A 26,722-nucleotide genomic window follows, 5' to 3' on the forward strand; every position below is an offset into this window, starting at 1 on the left:
TGGCAGATATTCCTCCTAGATTTGGCATTCTTCTTTCCAGATCTTGGGGAGGAAAACCTAAAGGGACATTACAGCTTGATTTCTCCTATGCTACTATTCCCGTGTTCGGTCAGATGAGGAAATTATACCAGGAGCAAAAGATGAAGTACATGATCACTAGCAAGGAGAAACGGTAAATAATCCAATCAATTATGGACATACTGATTTAGAATCATTTGTTCTATATTCTGATAGCTTTAATGATGTAAATAGCCAAGTAGTTGAAGTATCAGACATTCCAGAAATCACTGAAAATTTTAGAGAAGTCTTGAAGCAAGAAAGACAAAGGCTTGATAATACTATTGAGCAATCAGCCTTCCGACAGCAACAAAATAATGATGGACAACATGGAAAAGTTAAAGAGCAAATAGAATTTCATCATTTGGAAGAGGACGAAGCTGGCTTATGGAGCATGGATTTTGATGGCGCAGTAGGAAGAGAAGTTGTTGGAATTTTCATTTGGATAAGCAGCCCTATTTTCTCCCCAAATAAAGTGCCAAGCAATGTAAGGGTGTTAGGGTCCCACCCTAACCCCCTTATTTATGTCATGGGATCACGTCATAGTCAAAAGTCAATAAAGCCCATATTAATATTTGTAAGTGGTTAACCCGCAATTAATGTCGGGACCACAGTTAGTTGCAAATGGGTCGTAGTATTAGATAGATGGTATTAATAAAACCCATGGTATTGGCCCATGGTATTGCATGTATGAGTCATATATAAAGGATAGAGACTCCCTGCGAGGAGCATTGTGTCTTATTTTGTAGTCGAGCTCTACTCTATTGGAGGTTGCCCCCTCGAAGAGGCAAGTGAACATTACTCTCTGAATAATAAAATCATTGCTATTCTGTGTTCTGGGTATCTTTTCTTCGCATATTCTGTATTTGGGTATCATTTTGCAGGTTAAGAGCATAACAAGTGGTATTAGAGCACTTTCCAGGGTCAGTGGGATCTCCAATTCTTAGCAAAAAAAAATTCGGCTAGAGACGTGTTCCGGCGTCTTTAAACCACGGGATCTGTCATTGAGCGCATAAACCTACGGATTTGGGGAGGCATGCACGCAGGAAATACAAGAGGTGGTCACATCTGTTGGACTCCCTTGTAACCCCTGTGGGTACCCCTTCGAGTAGTAGCGCATTAGACAGAACCGCGCACGGACTGTCTTCCACGTATCCTCTGGGTATATCGGAAGCCCCCTAGGCTCCCTTGAAACCTCACCATAGATAAACCGTTGGCCGTCTTGTGGCTACAGTACACCGAGAACAGCACTCGGAGAGATTACTCGCCCGTACGATAGGGAAGTCGGGTGGTATGGCTAAGGGTACGGTCGATCCTCCTTAGTTAGAGCCCTGAAACATTGGGTTGAGTACTACTGCCAGACCCTTATGTATATTGCGATCTGTAGCACCTGACACTCCTCACAACCATAGTTTCCTTTTCTATCAGGGGATCACACATCATCTATTCCCGATCTGCGTGTGCAAAGAGGTGCAGCAGCAGCAGACATCAGTCCTGCCGATCCATCAGATCTGCCGCAGCAGTTGTTCCGCCATTCATATCTCTCAGACCCACCAGATCGGAGTTGTTGTGAAGGGTTCCTATACCAGGGTATACTTTTCACAGGACTTTTGGCAGCATTGACATTTTGAGGATTTGGCGACTATCTTCCGGGGTGCTTATTGGTGATCTAGCCCATCAGAATCAGGACGACGAGCTGAGCAAGGTGGTACCATTCAATTTATTAGTAAAAAAATTTTAGGCGGTCCCAATTTTTCATCCGGTTGGTGTATGGTAGAAACTAGAGCTCAAGCGATGGCCAACGAAAGGATGGACAAACTTGAAGACACTGTGACCTCCATCCAAACTGCGATGAACTCCATCCAAACTGAGATTCGCAGACTAAGTCTCTAGATACAACAATTCCTCCCGAAGGGCAAGGAACAAGCCCACGAGGAGGCGTATATTGGCCATGAATACAATGAGGGTGAGTCTAGCCACTCTCCTCACGTCTGGCACACCCATCCACCACCCAGTCAGCGACCTCCCAAGTTGGATGTGCATAAATTTGACGGTTCTCACCCGTCCGCATGGCTAGCACAAATGGAGCAGTATTTCAAATTGAATCATATCCCAGATGATGCGAATAAGCTTATGTTGGGGAGCATGTACTTAGACAATGAACGGTGGCAATGGTGGGAATGGCATCAGCGTTGCAATGGACCTTTTAAGACTTGGACCCAATTTACCAAAGCTCTTTGAGATCGCTTTGAATAGAAAGACTCTTTTTTGGGTTGTCTCACTAAGCTCCGACAGACTGGTACAGTGGATGAATATATTACCGCTTTTGAAGCCTTAGCTTTCCGCACTAGGGGTCTCACAGATGAGTTCTACACGGAATGTTTTATCAGCGGTCTTAAAGAAGCCATCAAAGCTCAAGTTCTACTTCACCACCCTCCCACGTGGATGGAGGCTTGCCAGGTAGCTCGTAAGGTGGAACGTGCATTAGCAACCCAATACAGTCGCCCAAATTTCCCCGCTAAAGGTCGTCCCCCACAAGCTCACAACATGACTCAAACACTTAAGGTCCAAAAGGTGTCCCCTGCGGAAATGGCTGAAAGAAGGAAGCAAGGACTATGTTACTACTGTGATGAAAAATACTCCCCCGGTCATAAATGCAAGGAGCCCAAATTTTTTCAAATAGATGCCACTGACTACAGCTCAACAGAGGAAGATCCATCACTTGAGGAACATGAGGCGGTAGAAGAAGACAACCCAAAAGAGAATGTCTCTGACGAACCAGTTATTTCGCTGCATGCGTTGGCAGGGATTTCTTCCCCTCAAACTCTCAAAATCTGGGGTTTTCTTAAACATCGCCCAAAAGTAGTCTTGATTGATAGTGGAAGTAACCATAATTTCATCCATCAAAAAATCGCAGAAGTAGCGCATTGTTTTGTACGAGCAATTTCTAACTTCCAAGTCCAAATTGCGGATGGGGGCACAATGAAATGTGAAGGCCGCTGTGAAAAAGTCAAACTTCAAATGGGGGATTATCAGTTGAAAACCCACATGTTTGCCATACACATGGGGGGTTGCGACATTGTCCTCGGCGCTGAATGGCTCCGCACTCTTGGGCCAATCACAATGGATTTCCAAGAGTTATATATGAGTTTTAAGCAGAACAACTCCACACATACCCTCCGTGGACTCCAGGCGGGAGCCCCCTCTATCATCAGCTCGCATAGGATGGAAAAATTGTTAAAAAAGGGCCATCATGGAGTAGTAGCTCAATTTAATGCCATCCAGGTAGTAGAAACCATGTCTCTGCCAATTCATCATGAGATGCAAAAGATTTTAAATAACCATCGGACGGTCTTTGACAAGCCTAATGAGCTTCCACCCTCGCGAGGGGAACATGATCATAGCATCACCTTGGTTCCAGGGGCCCAACCCCCAAATGTGTGGCCATACATATATCCGTTCACCCAAAAGAATGAAATAGAAAAAATCATCAAGAAACTGTTGGAAGCAGGTGTCATTCGTCCCAGCATTAGTCCTTATTCATCCCCAGTGGTCATGGTGCTCAAAAAAGATGGGGAGTGGCGGATGTGTCCCGACTTCAGGGCCCTCAATAAGTTGACAGTCAAAGATAAATTTCCCATCCCGGTGGTTGACGATTTGCTGGACGAACTCAATGGGGCTCAATTCTTCACTAAGTTGGATCTTCGCTCAGGCTACCACCAAATTCGCATGAAGGAAGTCGAAATTCCCAAGACGGCTTTCAGAACTCATGAAGGCCATTATGAGTTCCTGGTCATGCCATTTGGTCTTTGTAATGCCCCCTCTACTTTTCAGAGCCTTATGAATCACATTCTCAAACCATATCTCAAAAAATTTGTCCTTGTCTTCTTCGATGACATCCTCATCTATAGTGGCACCTGGGCTGCACATCTTCAGCATGTAGATCTACTCTTGCAACTGCTCCGCAAGCATCAATTATTTGTCAAGATGTCCAAGTGTGCATTTGGCATGGAAGAAGTTGAGTATCTGGGCCACATTGTGGGGCGTGAAGGTGTCAAGGTGGACCCAAAAAAGATCCAGGCAATGCAAGAATGGCCTCAACCTAAGACCTTGAAGAGCTTGAGAGGATTTTTGGGTCTCATAGGCTATTATCATAAATTTATCCGCAACTATGGCCACATCGCGAAACCCCTCACTCAACTCCTAAAGAAAAATTCCTTCTTCTGGAACGAGGAAGCACAACAGGCATTTACCGCTCTCAAAAAAGCCATGTGTTCCACTCTAGTCTTAGCACTACCTGACTTCACCAAATCCTTTGTCATTGAATGTGATGCTTCGGGTACAGGTATTGGGGTGGTATTAATGCAGGAAGGGCGACCGTTGGCCTTCACAAGCCAACAACTCAGTGGGAGGAATCTGGGCCAATCTACCTACGAGAAGGAAATGATGGCCATCTTACATGCAGTCGAGACCTGACGACCTTACTTATTGGGGCGACGTTTCCAAATCCGCACAGATCATCATAGTCTTAAATATTTTTTGGAGCAACACCTATCCTCCCCACAACAAAATAAATGGTTAGCCAAAATGCTGGGATATGATTATGAGATCATTTACAAGAAAGGGAAAGACAATAGTGTAGTAGATGCATTATCTCGCCAATTTGAGGAGGAAAGTACTCTGCTCGCAATTTCCCTCCCCATTCCAGACTGGATTGAAGAGGCTCACAGGGAATTGTTTTCACACCTCGAGCTCTCCCAACTCATTTCTCAATTGCAGGTAGATCCTAATTCCACCAAGGGCTACTCATGGCAGAATGATATTCTTCGCTACAAGGATAGAGTCGTAATCTCACCAACATCCACCCTCAAAAGTCGCATTTTGGCAGAATTGCACTCATCTCCCATTGCAAGACATTCGGGCTTTCAGAAGACGTATGCTCGCACCAGAAGATCATTTTTTTGGATAGGAATGAAAAAGGACATCCTCACCTTCGTAGAAGAATGTGATGTTTGTCAACGCCACAAAGGGGAAACCGTCAACACACCAGGCACATTACAACCATTGCCCATTCCGGCATCAATTTGGACGAAGGTTTCTATGGATTTCATTACAGGTCTTCCACAGTCAGGGAACAAGTTAGTCATCATGGTGGTGGTGGACCGACTGTCGAAGTATGCTCATTTCTGCGCCCTACCCCACCCGTTTACACCAACTTTGGTTGCTCAATCTTTCATGGATCAGATCCTCAAATTGCATGGCATGCCCACTTCTATTGTGTCCGACCGCGACCCGATCTTCACCAGTAATTTTTGGCAGGAACTCTTCAGAATACAAGGCACTCAACTCAAACTCAGTACTTCATATCATCCGCAAACAGATGGTCAAACCATTTTCTTCGCATATTCTGTATTTGGGTATCATTTTGCAGGTTAAGAGCATAACAAAGGGTCTGTTCATATAAATTGGCTTTTGACTGTTCAAATAATGAGGTTGAATATGAGGCTTTAATTGCTGGTTTGAAAATCCTTAGAAAGTTAAATGCCAAATGAATTTCAGCCTATGGCAACTCCGAGTTGGTTATAAAGCAAGTAAAAGGGGAATACCAAGCTAAGCATCCTCGAATGCGGGCCTACCGCAATGCGGTATTAGACATCTTGAGATTATTTTCAGATTATACTTTGACATGTCCCTCATCTTCAGAATGTCATTGCAGATTCACTCGCAATAGCAACAAGTAATTTGAAAATTCCGATGAATTCAAACAACAAGTTTGAAATTCATGTGAAATATCACCCAGCTGTCCCTGATAATCAAAGGTATTAGCAGGTGTTTCAAGATGATAAAGAGATCGATGAATTTCTGCAAAATGAAGGTAAGTTCAAAGACACTTCTATTGATGGGGAGTATGAAGATGGTGAAGCAGACATAGAAGTCAATTAGATGGAAGTTTTGCAGCTCAAAGAAAATATCATTCCTAAAGGTCTAATACCTTTAGAGGAGTTGTTCGATCAAGATGATGTAGCCCGAAAACCGAGCTTGCTGCCAACCGAGAAAGGAGTTGAGGAGGTGAACATTGGATTAGCCAAAAATCCTAAAATGGTCAAGTTATCAAAGGCATTGCCTCCAGATGTAAAAGTAATGTATATCAGTTTATTATCTTCATTTACTGATGTTTTTGCATGGGATTATTCAGATTTGAAGGCATATGATACAAGAATAATTCAACATATAATCCCGATCAAGCCAAATCAACAGCCCTTTCGATAGAAGTTAAGAAGAATAAATCCAAAGCTGTTACCCTCAATAGAGAAGGAAGTGAATCAATTTTACAAAGTTGGTATAATCATCCCCATAAGATTTTCAAATTGGATTTCAAATTTGGTGCCCGTGCGCAAGAAAATAGGTGAGATTCGATTATGTATTGATTTTAGAAATCTGAATAAAGTATATTTGAAAGATAACTATCCATTGCCCAAGATGGATCACATACTTCAGTGAGTAGTTGGAGAATCTCGCATGTCTCTACATGATGGTTATTCCGGTTATAACCAAATTGTGGTCCATGAGGATGACAGAGATAAAACAACATTCACTACTCCATGGGGAACTTTCCATTATGCCAAGATGCTTTTCGGATTGAAGAATGCTGGTGCGACCTTTCAGTGGGCCATGGATATCACATTTGGTAATGAAAAAGATGTGTTTTTAGTTGTTTATCTTGATGACTTGACAATTTTTTCTAATTCAGATGAAGAGCACCTTTATCATTTGAAGATTGTATTTCAGCGGTGTAGAAAATATGGTATATCTCTCAATCCAAAGAAGAGTTTGTTTGCCATGGATGAAGGCAAGCTTCTCGGTCATATTATATCAAAGGATGGCATCTGCATCGATCCAACTCGAGTGGAAGCCATTCAGAAAATTGATTTTCCCCGAAGTAAAAAGGAGATCCAATCATTCAATGGTAAGATGAATTTCTTATGTCACTTTGTGCCCAATCTTGTAGAACATTTAAGGGAAATCACAAACATGCTCAAGAAAGATAGTGTAGTGAAGTGGACCGAGGAAGCAATAAAGTCTTTCAATTTAGTGAAATTGGCCCTTTCTTCAGCTCCGGTTTTGATCATCCTGGACTATACTCAAGATTTCATTTTGTTTTCATTTGCCTCAGATCATACTATGACAATAGTCTTGATGCAGAAAAGGGACCAGCTCGAGAAACCAATTTCGTTTTTCAGTAGAATGATAAGAGATGCAGCTTTAAAGTATAATATTATTGAAAAGAAAGCTCTTGATTTGGTAAAGGAATTGAAAGATTTTTGAGTTTATATTTTGCATTCCCACATCCTTGCTTATGTCCCTAATGCTGCAATTAAATTTGTCTTGGTGTAAACAGATCCAGAAGGGAGAAGAGGCAAATGGATTGATGCCTTGTTGGAATATGACATGGAGATCAAACCAAAAAAGCTCATCAAAGGAAAGGGGCTGGCCAAACTGATGGTTGAGTCAAATTTGCATGCATTGGACATTAATCTCACTGTTGCTATGTCTGAGGAAGATGAAGAAAGTTCGCCTACTTAGGTATCAGAATTTTTTCTTCTTTCTCCTTCGTATTCAGACATTGTGTATGTGCTCCAAAATCTATCACCACCACCTGGAATGGCTAAGAATAAAAGTAGGACCCTGAAATTAAAGGTTGCCAAGTTTTGTATCATGAATAATGCATTCTATTGGAAAGATCTCGGTGGTGTCTTACTCAATTGTTTAGTTGAAGTAGAGGAAAAATAGGTTATGGAAGACTTTCACAAGGGATATTTTGGAGGTCATCTTTTCTGGAAGACAACAGCCAACAAAATTTTGAGAGAAGGATATTATTGGCCAACTCTTTTCGCTGATGTGTACAAAACTGTTACAAGCTTCCATGAATGTCAGATTTTTCAAGATAGAAGAAAATTACAGCCTTTACCGCTTAAGCCAATCGAAGTAAGTGCTCCTTTTCAGCAGTGGGGTTTGGACTTCATTGGTGAGATTCATCCTACTTCTTCAGTGCAGCATAAGTGGATCCTCACAGTGACAGATTACTTTACCAAATGGATTGAGGTGATTCCCACTAGGTAGGCCTTTGATTCGGTAATCATTTCATTTCTTGAAAACAATATTTTGTCTCGTTTTGGATATCCAAATAAGTTGATCACTGATAATGCAACAGCTTTTAAATCTAAAAGAATGATTGATTTTTGTAACAAATACCAAATTACTTTGGGGCACTCAACTGCATATTATCCACAAGGCAATGGATTGGCGGAATCCTTAAATAAATCTTTGGTCAATATTATCAAAAAGTTGCTGGAAACGAACAAGAAGAGTTGGCACAAAAAGATAGTCAATGCACTTTGGGCAGACACAGTAGGTCAAAAAAAATCTATAGGCATGTCCTCTTTTGAGCTCGTATATGGTGTTGACACTATATTACCGACCTCTCTCGGAGTCCTGGTGGTTAAACTTCTGCAGGAAGCTGGCACTGAGGATGATCATTTGCAATGAAGAATCAATCAAATGATCCACTTACAGTAGACTAGAGAGGAGGTTTTCCAAATCACTTTCAAGCTGCAAGAGAGAATCAAGAAGATATATGATTGAAAGGAAAAGGTGGACAAGTTTCAAATAGAAGATGTAGTGTTGAAACGGGATGCAAGAAATGAAGATAAAGGTAAGCATGGAAAATTTAAGGATCTTTGGAAAGGACCTTTCAGAATTGCTGCATATCAGGGCCAAAATGCTTTCCTTCTGAAAGAAATGAGTGGAGAAGATTGTCCAGGTGGGCCGGTCAACGGTCGACTGCTTAAACGGTACTATTTTTGAAATGTTTTCTGTTGTCATATGTATCACTGTACATACCAGTTTGTCTAATTTCATTGCAAGTGTGCGCTGTTATCATTCTTTTAGTTTGGGGCCCGAGGTGAAGGCTATAAAGCTAAGGTTTGATTTCAGTTTTGGTTTGGTTTGTTTGAGTCAAGTTTTTCAGTCGATTTCAGTCTTGAAATTGAGTCAGTTGTGAGTCAGATTTTAGTCCTAAAATTGAGTCAAGAGTTTGGTTTTGGTTTGTCAAAGTTATTGACTCCATATCCCAATGGACGAAGGCATTTCCTACTTTCCCAAAGATCTATAGTTCTTAGCACCTCCCAGGAGCTACCATCCCCATTGGAGCCAATGTTAGTGTCGATATCTTCATCCCTCCATCAGTGATCAAACGCTCTTGTTGCATTGCATGTTAGATTTCTCACCTGATCAGCTGCATTCCAGTAGAGTCATGGATCATCCAATGGTAGTGGCGTATTATACATTTTCCCTCATGTGCTGGCCTATTTTCATTCATTCATATCTAGTGCAGTCAATTTTTGTCTTTAAATCTGTAAAAGTCATTTTTAGGGTTTTAGGTCTCATTAGGTCTTGGGTTTTTGTCAATAAGGTCTTAAAATGATCAGTGACGGTCAATAGGCACATGGGAGGTAAAATAAAGTTCCAGCAACAATAATTTTCTTGATCACTCACTCAGTGATTGATTTTTCCTCAAAACCCCATTTTGAGGAAAAAACAAAGTATTTTATGTTTCTATGTATAAATCTAATGTAATTTCAATTTTTTCATATGTAAGAAACCTTAATGGAAACCCTGGTCACCTTACCAAGCTTCATCAACTCCATCCCCTGCAAGGCAAACAAAAAATCAAATCATTCAGTTCATCAAAGGCAAAAATGACGTAAACTGCCCAAAAACAGAGTTGAAAAAGTAAGTCACAATGCAAACATTATAAAAGTGATTTTTATGAGTGAAAAAACAAAATATCTTGTATATAACTCATTGATCATGTTCAAAGAGCTCATTTGCATTCAGAGGAGAAATATTGAGCAAGAGAAGGTCGTGTTGGAGAAAGGGAGAAGGCTTGAAGAAAAACTATGCAATTTCAATGGCACGACGCATTGGGTCGTGGGCGCGGCGCATAGAGCAGGTGTGGTGCATTGGGCCGCTCTCCACAGTGTAAAAAATACACTGGTGTGATGCATATAGAAAGCGTGGTACATTGGGTCGTGGGCGCGACGCATAGAGCAGGCACGGCGCATTGGGTCGCCCTCCACAGTGTAAAAAATACACTGGTGCAATGCATATAGAAGGCGCGGCGCATTGGGTTTGTGGCACGGCACATAGAGCTGCAAGCCCGATTTCACCATAAACTCCCTCAAATTTACAAATTTTCTCAATCCTATGGTGTGCAAGTAAGCCTAGATTTCTTCCCTTGCTAGTGAAAGAGTTTTTCCCAAACTTTATGGTGTTTTAGTGTGATAAAACTCAAACCCTATCTCTTTGCAATTTTTGCTCAAAAACAATTGCCTAGGGTTTGCATTTGTGTTTTTGCTACCAAGTCCACTCCATCACTCCCTCACTCTTTGACTCCTCCATTCATTTTTCACTTTCATCCACTCATTCCCTAATTCCCATATTCCTAAAATTCCCTAATTCCCATATCCCTAACTCCCACTATCCCAAACCCTAGTTACAAATTCCTAAACCCTAATTGTTGTTCCTAAGCCTACATACTATTCCCTAGACCCCCTATTTTCCAAGAAACTTGTTAATGACATTCCCAAAACCCCTCAAACTCTCCCCTCCACAGTCCCTCATACATTCTCATCCTTGTTAGCAGAAAACTAAAAACACCATAAATCTCTTCATACTCATCAAGAAAAGTAATACATTAGCAAACATGGAATCTAATCCCTCCTATGACTGAGATGAGGAGACACACAGTGATTCTCCTAGAGAAATGCATGCACCAAGAATACCTCACAAGGGTGGCAAACATATACGAGAGGAACCTACTTCACTTGTCGAGCTGCAGGCCTGTCCTCTTGCTATCACATGTTTTCAACACCAATCTTGTTATCAGTTCTGTCAGATGGTAGAGAGAGTCTGGTACCATCATGAGTTGGCCAGGTTGTTTGTCCTCCATCTTCAAAATGGCCAAGTCACTCTAGCAGGTGTAACATTCACCTTGACACCAGAGTCTATTTCTCTAGCAACTAGCATTCCCAATATCAGTGAGCAGTGGAATAAGAGGCAGCAGATTGACAGGGAACATTATGAGCCTTACATCAAGGCTGGCTATTTGAGACATCTCAATAGATCTTTTTCCTTTCCGGTATTTGAAAGACTCATATGCTCCCTTGATGAAACTCATAATTAAGTATTTCAGCTGTGAGGGTCAGTTTTCTCGCTTGTATGCCTACCATATCAGATTATTGATGCACTTCACTAGGGTGAGAATGATGAACCTCCCCTATTTTATTTACCAAAACATTGAGAAGAGGACCACCATAGTGCACAAGAAGACTCCTCAGCAACAATATAATTCAATTTTGCACTAATCAGGATTGTGGTCATGCATCAGCTTACTTTACAGAACATATCGTGGGAGGATTTCATTTCACATGAGGTCTTCACCGCTCCTCAAGTACCTCCAGTATCTTTTCATGAGACAGGTGAACCTTCACATCAGCAGATGCTTCATGAGACAGAAACCACTAGTGTGCCAGTATATGTCAGCTACCAAAAGGGCACTAGAAGGTTGTTTGTAGCAGCAAGGCGAGTATTATCCCCACTCCGGGTGGAAGGGGTCTCACTTATTCCATCAGTAGAGCAGGTACAGGACAAGGGAAAGCGGCCATTACAGGATGAGGGGCCTTCAGGAGGGCAAGAGAGAGATTTTATTCTTATTCAAGATGATGACACCGATTTGGGCTCACAAAGCTCAAAGCTTAGAGAGATAATCCAGGAGCAAGAAGCTGACATTCAACATTTGTCTCTCAACCTATAAAGAGCCAAGTGGATAGTCAAATATTTGGAGCAAATAAATAAACAAATAGAGGATCAGCAAACCATAATGGAGCTAAGAAACATACGAGAAAACCGACAAGCTGCCAAAAGGAGGAAAGTCAAGTTCACAACACTTGAGTAAGAAATCAATGTTGATCGTGAGTCTTGGTTGGAGAGGACAAATATCCACATGGAGAGGATGCTAGAGAAGGCCATAAACAAGAAAAATATGTTTAGAAACATGGACTATCACTATTTGTCAAGAAATATGGTGTGCCAAGCAAGAATCAGGAACTTGAAGGCCAAGTTGAAGAAGACATCAAGGAGGCAAAAAGTGTAAGACAAACTTCAGATCTTGGCCAATGCTTCCTTGGTCCAGAATAACACTTAATGGAGGACATTCAACCCAAATTTCAAAAAATTTGGGACACTTTTTGTAATTTTGGAAATTTTGCCTTTAAAAACAGAGTTTTCTGCCCAATGCGTCACGCCACCTGGCGCTCACTTTCAATGGAGGTATCATTCTAAGGAAAACTCAACATATTTGCATTTTTCATGAAAAAATATGCATGCTCACAAATGGCCAAGAAATTTTGACAAGTTTTGGGCTTCCAAAAAGGTCAAAAGCACCCCAAAAATGACCTTTCTACCCCTTTTTTGAAACACTGGAAGCAATCTTGGGAAAACTCAGTTTTGGAGGGGAAGATGGAGGCCAAATTCAAAAATTCCACTTGTGCGAGAAAGTAGACAAGTAGACCTTTCTAAAAATCCCACTTGGAGAAAATTTTGAGATTGAGAAGGCCTCCGAAATCAGCTGCAAAAAGGCACTATGCATAGGGAAATCAGCGCGGCACATTGGAGGAATTTTGCTCAGTTTGACCAAAAATACTCTGTTTTTCGCCTAGTTTCTTGACAGTTTGACTTTTTTTCTTCTAAATGTCAAACTCATGATGTAATTTAATATGAATTTATGGATTTTGATATAATTATGATACATTTTCACTCTTAGAGGTATATTCATCCATCAAAAGGTAGTTTGCAAGTAAATGAATCAGTTTCCTAGTTTTTAGAGGCAAGCTGTTCCACTGCCTACTTTTTAGTTCTTAGTTTAGATTTTTTTGGAACAGCTCCTAATATTATGAGCTCAACCCCTAGAGGCTAGGATGAGTTGTTGGTTGCCTACATCTTGTACTTTTTCAGTCATTAGCATGGTTGGACTTTTGGGAAAGCTTGGAGCTTCATTGTATACTCATTTCAGCAGTTTGGCTAAGGAATAGACCAGTGGTTTGTAGCACTTTATGGGATTCATGTGGAATCTTGCTTTGGTATTGTGTTTTCCTCTATAATTGTAAGTCTACATGTGCTCTATGTATGTCATATCTCTCTTTATTTCATCTTAACTAAAACAAACAAGGATAAACGTAGAATACATTGAAAATGCAGTGCTCTACCTAGGGTTTGCTTAGTTATCTATGTTTTCAGCTATTTGAAAAGGGTCCCTGAGTTTTTCATGCCCTTTTCAACTTCGCACTTGTCTAAAAGCTTTCCATATCACTCAAATTGAAGTACCAAATCACTTTCCTACCTTGCCCCATAGAGATCTCTGCAAAACTAAGGCTCATTCCCCAAGCCCGAATCTTCCTTTCACATTTGAGCCAACAAAACATCATCAAATTCAAGAAAACACCATTGCACACATACCTAGCCTAAAATTAGTCATTACATCAGTCATCTCAAGCTTTCATTTGCCATATTTTCTAAGATTGACAAGGACAGAGCCCTCTCCCGACTTGGTAGGGATAGCTACCAATTTAAGCATGGTTTGATGTTACCCTAGATCCTACCTTTCTCAGCCTGAGGTAGGTTTATGCCCTAACAGGAAGTTTCCAAGATACATGGTGTGACTTGGGAAATTATTGTAGATAGAAATCTAAAGTTTACATTTAATTTTATATGGGATTATTTAGGGGGTTAGTTACCAATTTGAATTTTGGTACTATGTATCACTAAGAGTCTAATGGGAAAAATCAGCAGGTTATTCAAGTAATTGAGGATATGTTACGAATGTACATGATGGATAAGCCATATAAATGGGATGATTATCTAAATCTGGTAGCTTTTTCATATAATAATGAATATCAGGCTTCATTAAGGATGAGTTTGTTTGAAGCATTGTATGGAAGGAAGTGCCATAATCTCGTGAGTTGGAGTAATTCGGTAGACAATGTCGTGGTTGGCCTAGAATTGTTTAGAGATATGGAAGATGTTAGGGTCCAAACCTAACACCTTTATTAATATAATAATACCAAGCAGCCACGTAAGAGTAATGGTTAGTTATTTTAATAAATAAATCCCATAATCATTTAATGTGGTTGACCCACATTATACAAAAGGGACCACAGTTAGTTATAATGGGCCATAACTAATAAATAAAGTGGCTAACCAACATTATGTAAGGGACCATGAGTAGTTATGGTTTTGGGTCTTATGAAACTATATATTATTTAAGATATCATGGGAATTCAAGTCTTGTGTTGTATAATTGAGCTTTTCTCTACTAGAGGTTTCCCCCTTGAAGAGGTAAGTGAATAGAATTGCTATAGATCTTAAAAAAATATTTCCATTCTTATCATCTCACTGTGTACCAGGATTTTTTTGGCTAATTAACTCCGAACGTGGATCAGGCCCCAACAAGCCAACACTCGACCTCCTGTTGTTTTCTACCATGCACCAGCAGCATATCTCAATCACAGTGGGAGAGTCCACACTCCTGCCTCCTCGCGACCTGAATGCCTCCACCATAATTCAATGTGCAGAAACAGATCTCCTGAATCACGGAGATCGCATAGTATTCTCAAGCATGCAGCTCTTTTTCATGCTTGCAGGCTTTCAAAAAAAAACACGAAGATCTTCTATCGGTAGCCACTTCCAAGGCACAACCTTCTCTCAGTCTCCACGCAGCTTTCTATTGTTTTCTTAGTCGTCAAAATTAGCCACCTTTGATTCGCGAAGGTCTTTGTGACTGTACACGATAGACTTGCGACGACTAGGAAAATAAAAAACACGGGATTGGCACATTTTTGCACCTAAAACTTGCAACCATTTCACCTCAGTCATGCTCTTCACTCAGCATACATGATCTACAACTTTGCAGCTCTGATACCATGATAAAAACTAAGTATATAAACTATATATTAACTAGCTCTCTAGGTGAGATACCTGGAGAGTGTACAAACACTCATACACACCCTATTACATTGAGTCAGATGAGCCTCAAATATATAGGATTTCACAATATTGGGTGGTTTGAACCACTCCCTAACAAATAGGATCCCAATCCTATTCTAAAGCAACAAACACTTAAACATAGGAAAGCTAACTTTCACCATTAATGCTAACAATTTACACATCATGGATTTGTTGATAATAATATTATTGACGAGAGCTTCTGGAGTCCTATGTGTATTATTTGCTAATAATATTTTTTGATCTCCATATCCTTCCAAAAAAAAATTGACTTATATAATTTGGTAACGAAAAATAATTCACATTCAAGTGAATTTTATTTATTTTGAAATAAGTGGAACTACATTTGTAGATGTATTTTTTTTTAATATGATACCATACATCATAATATTCTAGACATTAAAAACATGAAATTGAATTCAGTGCACCATACTTTTTAGATCTCCATGAAGCCAAAATTCTAGATTTTTTACTGCATAATATTATCATAATAGCGAGGGTTATGTAAATGGGATTTCCTTACAACATTATATTTTCAAAATAGTTGACTATGTGGCACAAAATACTATTTAAATTTTCTTTGATGAACTCAACTGTTTTCGTGCCTTAGAGAGCCTATATAAGGTTGATGAATTTGATTATAAAGATTATATTTGCAAATTTAGAGGGCATGCTAACAATTGAATAGGATATACAAGAGTTATTTAGAATAAAATTCATGGTAACTGATATATTTTCAGAAATGTAATATGCAACCTTATGAAAACAAATGCATTTACATGAGTAGTGTGTCATAAATGAATATAGCCACATACCTTTATCTCAACTACTCTATTGTAAATATGGAAATGACATTCATCCCATTGATATCATATGAAAATAAGTAGAACAATTGTAAATGTCAAATATCAAGGGAATTTAGTTTTACTCTATGACAGTAATTTTTTTAAGCATCCAAGGAAATTTCAAATACATTAGCTACATGCTTATACGATCTAGGTGGTGATAGAGGCAGGATCAATTGAATTAGAAAATTTTAATGTGGAGCCTATTGAATGATTAACCAATGGGAGTTGGATAAACTCTATAGAAGCGACTGACCCTTTACACAATAAGATGAAATTTTACAGTCTTGTGATGACTTGATGGGTTACTCTTCAACACGAGTAAAACTAAGTAGCAAAAATTTGGTGAAGTACTAGGAAATGCCGTATTAAACCACGTCATAAGGATACCATGCCTACAAAAGGAATGAAAACCCACTTCATTGATGGTCAAATGTGTAAGCCATAATGGAAAGGATAGGATGGGCACTAGCCCTTGATCTACAAACCAGTAGTACCTTGGAGTTTGTAGACCTCAGTGGCAGGATTCATTGTGATCAATAGTGGGTCTACCTTATTGAATCCTAATCAATTGAGTTTTCTTGTGTTCGACATCAACTCATTTATTAAGACTTATTGGATTGTGTTAGGTACCTTGGGGTCCATTTTCATTATTGGTGAGCTCCTTCCTGTCAGTTAATGGTATACCTTGATGTTCGGTAATCAAGCAAGTTCTATCATGCTCGAAATCAACATCATGCTCGGAATCAACACATCTATTTGCATACTATATATTCGTAGCAACGCATTTTATAAAAGACCTTGGGTGAGGGGCATTTCACTCTTATATAGCACCTTTCCCAAGTTGTGTTGGAGTTATGTACCATTCTATGTACTTTGAGGACAACCCTAGGGAACCTCTCTTTCATATATCCATATTCCTATTAACATATATTGTGGCATAGGTCCACATTCTATTTGTTGGTGTCTATGATATTTTGATTTGTCACACAAATCCACTATGTATTCCTCATGGCCATGTCCAGGGATTTCATGTCATGGATTTGCATCGTATTGTTAGCGGCCGTGTTCAATTTTTCTTTATGACTCAACATGGGTATGATCGACTCAATGATGATATTAATATGGTTGATACTTTAACATTTGATTTACTCTAATTCAGCTTTGCAATCCTGACTCCTTCCGCCCATTTTTAGTTTTGTGTTTTTGTAATGCATTTCAATCATTTCGTTCTCTTCTAACCTCATGCATTATGGGGAATCTATTATAACCTATTTTACCCACATTTATTGAGTTAAAATAACCTTTGTGTTGTTGACCTTGATGCATAACTTATCCACTTGGTTTTTCCTTTCTTACATCAATATTGATGGTTTGATACTTGCACCCAATGACATAACTCTAGTTCACAATGTATAAATAGAGTTGTTAGTTGCAGTTTTTCCTTTCATAGCCTACAACATTGTTGGGATTTCTAAATTTTGTAATTTACAAGGAGATCAACTTGACTGATTTGTCTATCAATTGGATAGGAGCGAATTATTATAGAAGTTTCCTAACTTATTAAGCCCCTATGTGTCCAGATACATTCTCTCAAAGAGGAAAAATTGCCTATATAAAATGATCATGTCAAGGGGAGAAGAGAGCATCAAAAATAGTGTGAGAGCTTTGTTAGATTGTTCGCTTGAGACTACTCTTGGTAGAGGAGGAGACCAAGATAGTAGGCAAGAAAAGAGATATCTCATTTAGATGGTATATCATTGTATTGTTTTTTTATTGTAATTGAATCCAATTCCCTTCCCATTATATTGATTTCCTTTGGTTATCATATTTTATTCATTAGTTTTCAATTATTATCAAGTTAATAGATCTTGCATGAAATATGTTTGGTAGTATTTTTGGTTGATTATGTGTAGTTATTTGGCATTTGGGAGCTAGGAGTGAAGATATTTTTAGTTTATTCCCTCAATCGGGTTGGACCAACTAATGGCCTCTTCGGTTAAGAGTTATAGCCCATCTTCTTACCTTTGCAAGTTCGATTGATGCTTGCATTTGATAGGGATCCATCTAATTACAATTATTCACACACCTATTTGGTGTGTCCCTGGAAACTCTCAAGGAGCAATAACTCCTTGTGACTATTTAATTTTGGTTACAGTAGATGTCAAGGGTAAAGAAAATATGGTGAATGATGCACTTAGCAAAATTCTACAAGTGGCTTACGTGGGAGCGATGAGATTTTATGAATTAAAAATGAAGGAAAAGATAAAGGAAGAATTACTACAATATGAACACATCGAATATGTGAAGGATTGTCTATCAAGAGAGCCAAAAAGACCATTGAGTAAGAAATATACACTCAGAGATGATGGAATGATAAAATTTAATGACAGGTGGTATATACCTTGCATAAGTGACTTGAAGAAGCTCATTTTAGATGATTTTCACAAAAGACATTTTTTAAGTCATCCCAAATATTAGAAGATCATAACAACTATCAGGAATATGTATTATTAGTTGGGTATGAAAAAGGAAGTCACATAATACATTTCCAAGTTTTTTGATCATCAAAAAGTTAAAGTGGAGTGCACATATATATTGTAGTTGATTCTAATCCTTGAGTGGAAGTGGGAAGCCATATCCATGGACTTAATCATGGGATTCCAAAGATGTCAAGGCAACATGAATCCATCATGGTGGTAGTGGACGAATTGAGCAAGCCAACTTACTTCATACCTATCAAGCCCACCCATAAGGCCATTGATATTATCCATATCTTTATGAAGGAGCTATCTATATTAAATGGCATACCTAGGAAGATATTATAATATTTGGATGTCGAATTCACATCAAACATTTAGGAAACACTACTACCTAGGTTTGGGACATAGCTAGAATTTAGTACAACATATCATCCTCAAACTGACTGAGAACCAAAGAGAGTGAATAGGGTGCTAGAAGACTTCCTGCAATGTATGCTATCCACCATCCAAAATGGTGACGAACATCATTCAATATAAATGAGACAAGCAGGAGTTAAATCTCCAATTAAAATGACTTTTATCCTCAACCAATCCCCATTAAATTTGGCCTGGAAACTATTGTAGTACTCAACAACCCCCCATTATAATTAGACTTAGAATAATTATGCCGTAAGGCGTTTCCCTCTGAAATGAACTCCCCCAAATGCCCTTCTGTCCTAATCGTAGCCGTTAGATATTTTGTTAGACGATTGAACAAAGATCAGCTGTCTAATTTAATAAAAAAATGTTTTAAAACATTAAAATACCCTTAAAAAAATTTCCGCTCGACATCTGTGCGCTTTTTATGGAGGAGTTATAGGTAGAGTCCATTTAAATTCTTAGTGGAGTTTATGGCTCTCCTTACATCTTTGATAGCATCCATATTGCCTTAGTTAGCTACAGGACTCAGGGAGTCCATCATAGAAACAAAACTAGCTACATCACAACTACAAGAACAATGCTCTCCGCTCCACATCTGTGCGCAGGGCAGTTTATTGATTGTCTTGGCATCTCACGGCGATGAACAACGAGGCTTGGTGGCGTATGCTTGCAGCTTGATTTACATGCTTTTCTCTCTTCTGGTGATTTTCTGAAAGGTATTTGTTTCGGTGGCACAAATCTTTTGTAGTAATTGTTTGGAGTGGGAACGGGCAGAGAAAAAATTCTCATGATTATTTTCATGCACAACATATGTCCTTCTAGGCTTTACTGAGGTCCTAGGGCATGTTTTTCTTGTGGTGTATATGGAGTTCATTTGAGATATCATTTTATTTTCTTTATAAATGTTAATCAGTTACCGCTCATGCTTGACATTGCTTAATCTTCTGAGTTTTTCACTTTGGCTCAGGTGTGACATATTTGCCAAAACTAGACCATCCACACCTTCAAAGACTGGATTTTCCCAGAACTGGATTTCGAACAGATGGAGTGACTGAGCTTGGGAGTTTAGTGAAGCTGAAGAATGTTCCCTTATGGGAAATTTTTCTGGCAGTCATTCCTGGATCATTGCTTGCATCCATGATTTTTGTAGACCACAATGCTGCTTCCATTTTGATACAAGTAATCCTTCTGGCATCCCCAATTTACTTTTTAGTTTCATTGAACAGAGGTTACTATTATTGCTTTTAACTTTCTAGAATTTATTAGGGTGCCATTTATTGTCATCTCTTTCTCTACTCTCAGTCCATATTGACTGGAATACAGGACAGGGTCACTATTAGACTAAATCAGACCCAAGTTTAGCCTAAATGAAATCAATAATTCCCTTTCGCTGCAGAATAAAGTTGGCCCCAATGCAAGAAGGACCATGTCAAGAAACTGGGATATATCAATTATAGCCATCCTTGTATTTATGTGTGGCATATTTGGGTTGCCTTTCTGCTACGGTCTTTTCTTTCAGGTAAAAGTGTGCTGAACATATCAGAGATGAAACCTGCTTCTACTGCAATCAACAACTTGACAGTCAAAATTATTGGTAGACTTCAATTATTTCAAATATAATTCAAGTATCTCAAATATTCCTCTTGTCATGTACACTTAACAGAGCCTGAAGCATGACCAAGCTCTTACACATGAGAAACATTCGGATCTGGAGAGCCAGGAGTCCCAGAATGATATTAGAGTCCAGCGCATTTCAGGCCTGATTGCTTCCTTGCTGTCAGGCCTTCCGCTTGCTCCAGGATTAAGTTGGGCCACTGCAAAAATTCCTCTTGCTGTGGTTGTTTGTTTATTCATAGAGGTAAGTTGAGATCATGACCTAAAAACCTATTTGCAGAGTTCCATTTAAATCATTTTCACTAACTACAGGAAATTGCAATACCATGTTGGCTCATCTAATTTTCATCATCTCTTTGAATCCACATAGGAAGCTATATTGTAATATTATGTTTTGTCACAACATTTTCGTCCTCTATTCAAATATGCATTGGAAGGGTTTTTTTTATTTATTTTGAGCCAGCAAAGCTGACCCATGTGTATAAGCACCAATATTCTCACCAGGGCTCCAGAGATCTGAACTAGCCATTTGAGAGGTCTGCATCAGCCAAAACATAAAGCCTTTGTTATAAATAAAACATGTATACATAGTCTGCCTGCTCTTACTTTCTTCGATTTCCTTCGAATATTCATATGGGCATGAAAAGTTTTGTTGAAAGAAGTCCCCTTTTAACAAACATGCACCACCATAGTGTATCTATTCTACTTGAACCCTCTTAAAAGAGTTGTCCAATACTCCTATAATTGATTTTGTTGACCTTATTGTTATGGATTCTTGTGATGAGAGAAATGTGGTGCATTCTATAGCTTGGCTAGGGTTGTAAGTGATCTATCAACTCTTGATTTTGTTGACCTTGTTGTCATGGTTTCTTGTAATGAGAGAAATGGGGTGCATTCTATAGCTTGCGTATGGTTGTAAGTTTTCTATCAACTCTTTTGTTTATGTCTTTGAAGTTTGTACAAGAGAAATGGGTTCATTATATAGCCTGGTAAGATTGTAAATGATCTATCAACTCTAGTTTTTGTGTGTGTGTGTGTCCGTGTAATAATTCATTTAATGATACATTTTGATTTAATCTAAATAATATATAAAGTACATTGAATCCAAATACTTGCACGAGCCCATCTAAACTCAGGTCCAATATATACCTAAAGTTTGTGTAGCTCAAAATTGCATGTGTCTAGTTCACACAGATCTAAGTCAAGGTACTTAGCAGACCACTTAGTACATGTCCAGCTTCCTAGTTGAAAACTTGCTGATTATAGTTACTAGTAAGCTAATTATTTCAAGGGTGACTATCGATTGCTGTGGTTATAATCCTCTTTGCTAATAAGGTATATAATCATAAATTTGCATAAATGTCAAGTGCATGCATAACAACAAGGCTAGATAATTCTGTGAATGTATGTCTTCATATATAGTTGGTCTTCTGGCTACATTGTCATTGTAATCCTCTCTGCTCATCAGGTATATAGTAAGAAATTTTCATAAATGTCAAGTGCATGCATAATAACAAAGAATAGAGAATTCTGTGAATGTATGTCTATTCTGTGAGTGTATGTTTATATAGATAGTTGGTATTCTGGCTGCATTGTTCCAACAAATTGCTCCAAGTTATCATTTCCCTGACAATATGGACATGTATGAATTTCTGTTGATGGGACAGAGAACGGTGTGTTTTTGAATGCTTGTAAACGAATGTATATTTATATCAACCCTGAATTTTTCAACTGTTGTAAGGGATCAGATCTTTCTGATATGTAAACCCTTTTGATAGTGCAAAAAATTGGGAAAAGATTGCTATCTTGAAAGACCTGATACCTCTGCGTTCTTCACAGATTTCCAGTAAACATATATCTAGGCTTATATATATGTTAAAAAAAAGCTGATTAGATTTTCTTTTCTATTGTTTGGGACACTGTTATAATCTTTTCATACTGAACTGTACAGTGTCATCTGGGTGCAATGATAAGCCTCAACTTAATTATTTCAGAGTATTGATTTCTTTTGGTTGTAAGTGCCAAGGTTACACACTTACTCCTAAAAATATGTGTCTTCATTGTAATTCAACAAGTGCATGATTAACAGAACAGGCTGCACAGTCTTATCAATGTATATCAAAATAGATGGTTAGTCTTCTGATTGCGCTGTCCCAACAGAGCCAACCAACTTACTGCTACACAGCATCAAAGAATATATAGAAATGGATGTATTCTCTCTAAATTTGCCGGTGAATCCATATCCATAGGTAGTTGGTTTTGAGTTTGATCCCTGTGCCCTGCATTGCTATAACCCTGCATATAGCTCCATGATGTGGGTACGTTGCCAAATGCCCTTATTGAATGTTTCGATTTAGTATTTTAGTTAAGAATCACAGGTGGTTGGTTTTGAGTTTGATCCCGGTGCCCTGCATTGCTATAACCTTGCATACAACTCCATGATATGGGTACCTTCCCAAATGCCCTTCGATAGCATCCAGACTGCCTTAGTTAGCTACAGGACTCAGGGAGTCCATTACAGAAACAAAACTAGCTACATCACAACTACAAGAACAATGCTCTCCGCTCCACATCTGTGCGCAGAGCAGTTTATTGATTGTCTTGGCATCTCACGGCGATGAACAACGAGGCTTGGTGGCGTATGCTTGTAGCTTGATTTACATGCTTTTCTCTCTCCTGGTGATTTTCTGAAAGGTATTTGTTTCAGTGGCACAGATCTTTTGTAGTAATTGTTTGGAGTGGGAACGGGCGGAGAAAAAATTCTCATGATTATTTTCATGCACAACATATGTCCTTCTAGGCTTTACTGAGGTCCTAGGGCATGTTTTGCTTGTGGTGTATATGGATTTCATTTGAGAGATCATTTTATTTTTCTTTATAAATGTTTATCAGTTACCACTCATGCTTGACATTGCTTAATCTTCTGAGTTTTTCACTTTGGCTCAGGTGTGACATATTTTCCAAAACTAGACCGTCCACACCTTCAAAGACTGGATTTTCCCAGAACTGGATTTCGAATGGATGGAGTGACTGAGCTTGGGAGTTTAGTGAAGCTGAAGAATGTTCCCTTATGGGCAATTTTTCTGGCAGTCATTCCTGGATCATTGCTTGCATCCATGATTTTTGTAGACCACAATGCTGCTTCCATTTTGATACAAGTAATCCTTCTGGCATCCCCAATTTACTTTTTAGTTTCATCGAGCAGAGGTTACTATTATTGCTTTTAACTTTCTAGAATTTATTAGGGTGCCATTTATTGTCATCTCTTTCTCTACTCTCAGTCAATATTGATTGGAATACAAGACAGGGTCACTATTAGACTGAATCAAACCCAAGTTTAGCCTAAATGAAATCAATAATTCCCTTTCGCTGCAGAATAAAGTTGGCCACAATGCAAGAAGGACCATGTCAAGAAACTGGGATATATCAATTATAGCCATCCTTGTATTTATGTGTGGCATATTTGGGTTGCCTTTCTGCTACGGTCTTTTCTTTCAGGTAAAAGTGTGCTAAACATATCAGAGATGAAGCCTGCTTCTACTGCAATCAACAACTTGACAGTCAAAATTATTGGTAGACTTCAATTATTTCAAATATAATTCAGGTATCTCAAATATTCCTCTTGTCATGTACACTTAACAGAGCCTGAAGCATGACCAATCTATTACACATGAGAAACATTCGGAGCTGGAGAGCCAGGAGTCCCAGAATGATATTAGAGTCCAGTGCATTTCAGGCCTGATTGCTTCCTTGCTGTTAGGCCTTCTGCTTGCTCCAGGATTGAGTTGGGTCCGTTAGCCTCCTACTGCAGCAGGTTAATCATCTTTCATGATCGACATTTTTACATGCCAAATATGTTGTACTTTTCTTGCTGCAATGCTCCATATTTGCTACAGATGGCCAAAGAAGTATCCATGAGAGTGTGCTAGTCTAAATGCCACTGTTGTGTTCCATTTTTTATGAGTTGATCCATTTTCATGAGTTTTCAGCTAAGGGAGGTCCAAACAACTTAATCTTGGTCTCCCTAGGTTTCAATTTCTTGTTTTAGAATATAGAGAATAAACATCTGTCCAAACAGCTTAATCTTGGCAGATTTGTAGATAGGTAGAGAAACAAGGGTGCTCAACAGCTTAATCTGAGCCCCTGGATGCAATAAGTGTAGTTGTATATAGGAGGACAGCAAGAAGAAAAGAACAAAAAGCTGGGTATGCTAGTTCAAGTGCACCCAAACCAAAAAGAAGAGAAAAAGCTAGGTGAATAGGCCGGGTAGGTAGCTTTGTGGTTGCAAAATCATGGCTTGTGATCCATTTCATATTGTCAAGTGTTATATGTATCATATCACAAGTTGAAGGTGATTTTTCAGTTGGAGGACTTCAAGAAAGGCATGTCTAACTTCCCTCTTCTCCCTCTTTCCCAAATCACTCACTAACTTCCTCTAAACAGGTCAAGATCTGCTTGATACCTCTTAGATTCATCATTCTCCATATCATCTTCCTTGGTGAAGATCTGCTTCACTAAAGGAATGTTCACACTTCTTCTATTAGTCATTTTCCCCCATTGATAGCCTAAGACTTCATTCTTAGCGCTTTTTCTCATCATTATCATATTAACTACTAGCTTTATTATGTAACTCCCTATCTCTTTTCCCTTCCCCTACTAAAACTATCTCTATAACTCCCCTATATACTTATCCCCTCCCCTTGGTTGAAAAATAACCATATACATCCTTGGGAATTGCTAAGTTTATCTGAAACTCAGTAAGAACCCTCATTGACCCCTCTGACCATCTTCCAAATGCATAAGGACTCATTCCTTTGCATAGTTTCCCTTCATATGTATAAAAATCATCTCTTTGGCCTTGGTTTGCCTTTATAAGGCATGAAACCCTCTTTGGCCACTAAACCCCTCTCAAAGTCACATCACTTTCCCCCTAAGTGCCTTTGGATTCCTTCCAAGGCATAAGAATACAAAAACCATGCAAAAACCATGAAAAACCTTCAAAAAAGGATAAAATCCTCCCTTTTTTGGCTATCGGACCCCTTCCGATGCATTAGAATCCATGCCAAACTATAAAGGAACCCTTCTGATTTCCCAAAAGGCTTGGCAGTTCACAAAAACATGGGTCCGATATAATAAAGTTTCATTTGGACCCCCTCTGATGCGATATCGCTATCGGGAGGGGGCAATCATATGTTTAAAACATCATATATAACCCCTCTGAATTCATTTGCCTTGCCTTTTCATAAAAAGCGTGCTCCGATGAGATAAAGATCTGTTTGATTCCCCTCCGATGCGATATAGCTATCGGGAGGGGGCAATGGCATATATAAGCGAAAATGGCTAAGTCTCAAGGCATGGGGCATAGCACCGATGGGCCAGACCCGAAAACATATAAAATGGACTGGTAATAGTATATCGGGTCTGCGCAGTTCGGCGATCACATATATGTCAACCCTCTGCCCCGCCAATTGCCGAAGTCCCGATATAATCGCAGCCATCCATTTTTGGGCCCCAGATCTGACGGCCCAGATCTTGTCGCGTGGTCCCCCACTTCGCATCGCCCCATATACTGCTCCGATTTGGCGGAGCCGATGAGTTATCACATGTAGTGTTAAGGGTTTTCGGGTCCGCGGACCCATTCCACTGTTAAAACCGCCGATATGAAATCGTCGATGGGCCGGACCCGATCTCCATAAAGAAAGGGCATATAAGCATTTCGGGTCCGCGGCATTTCGGAGGTTTTATGTGTTGGGGCCAATGGTCCGCCCTGATGCGAGTTAGCGCCAGCCGTTGGATCTAACTTCGCGCGATCCCACGGCCAGGATTTAATCTCTGCTACAGTGTCGCTCCCGCCTATGTTTTTCATGAATTTTACATAGAAATTGGTCTTTTTCTGTGTAAAAGAAAAGGCAGAATTTGTTCATATTTTCACATATTTGCCCACGCCCGGCTCTCGATAAGGGAATTCATGCATCCCTAAGCTTTCTGAGATCGCTCCAAGGCCCAGTTTTGCTTCAGATAGCTAGTTTCGGCCTCGGCACAGTCGGCAACACTTTTTCCTCCTGTTTGCACCATTTTTAAAGTTTAAAGCTAGTTTTGATCAGCCAAAGCGCTGATAGCATTCCAATGGCCACGGAGGACATTAGCAGCAGTTATTTTTGCACTAAAAGGCAGAAGGGGGCG

General features: G+C 39.3%; 1 protein-coding gene and 1 long non-coding RNA gene across 2 annotated transcripts; both read left to right on the forward strand.

Moving 5' to 3' along the window:
• Positions 1-19,564: 19,564 nt before the first annotated feature.
• On the forward strand, positions 19,565-22,224 carry LOC149218295 (putative boron transporter 2). Its single transcript, XM_089386522.1, has 5 exons — positions 19,565-19,586; positions 19,893-20,104; positions 20,322-20,444; positions 20,589-20,783; positions 22,111-22,224. Exons 1-5 carry the CDS (start codon positions 19,565-19,567, stop codon positions 22,222-22,224), a joined length of 666 nt encoding a protein of 221 aa, XP_089242648.1.
• A 109-nt stretch (positions 22,225-22,333) lies between these two features.
• LOC149218296 (uncharacterized) lies at positions 22,334-24,037 on the forward strand. Its single transcript, XR_016248618.1, has 3 exons — positions 22,334-23,233; positions 23,486-23,697; positions 23,915-24,037. It is a non-coding gene; the product is annotated as an uncharacterized LOC149218296 (long non-coding RNA).
• The last annotated feature ends 2,685 nt before the right edge of the window (positions 24,038-26,722 follow it).

The sequence above is a fragment of the Pinus tabuliformis genome, chromosome Q, assembly GCF_031772625.1.
Source record: "Pinus tabuliformis cultivar Carrire ecotype Pingquan chromosome Q, CPIR1, whole genome shotgun sequence".
In the NCBI taxonomy this organism is placed as follows: domain Eukaryota; kingdom Viridiplantae; phylum Streptophyta; class Pinopsida; order Pinales; family Pinaceae; genus Pinus; species Pinus tabuliformis.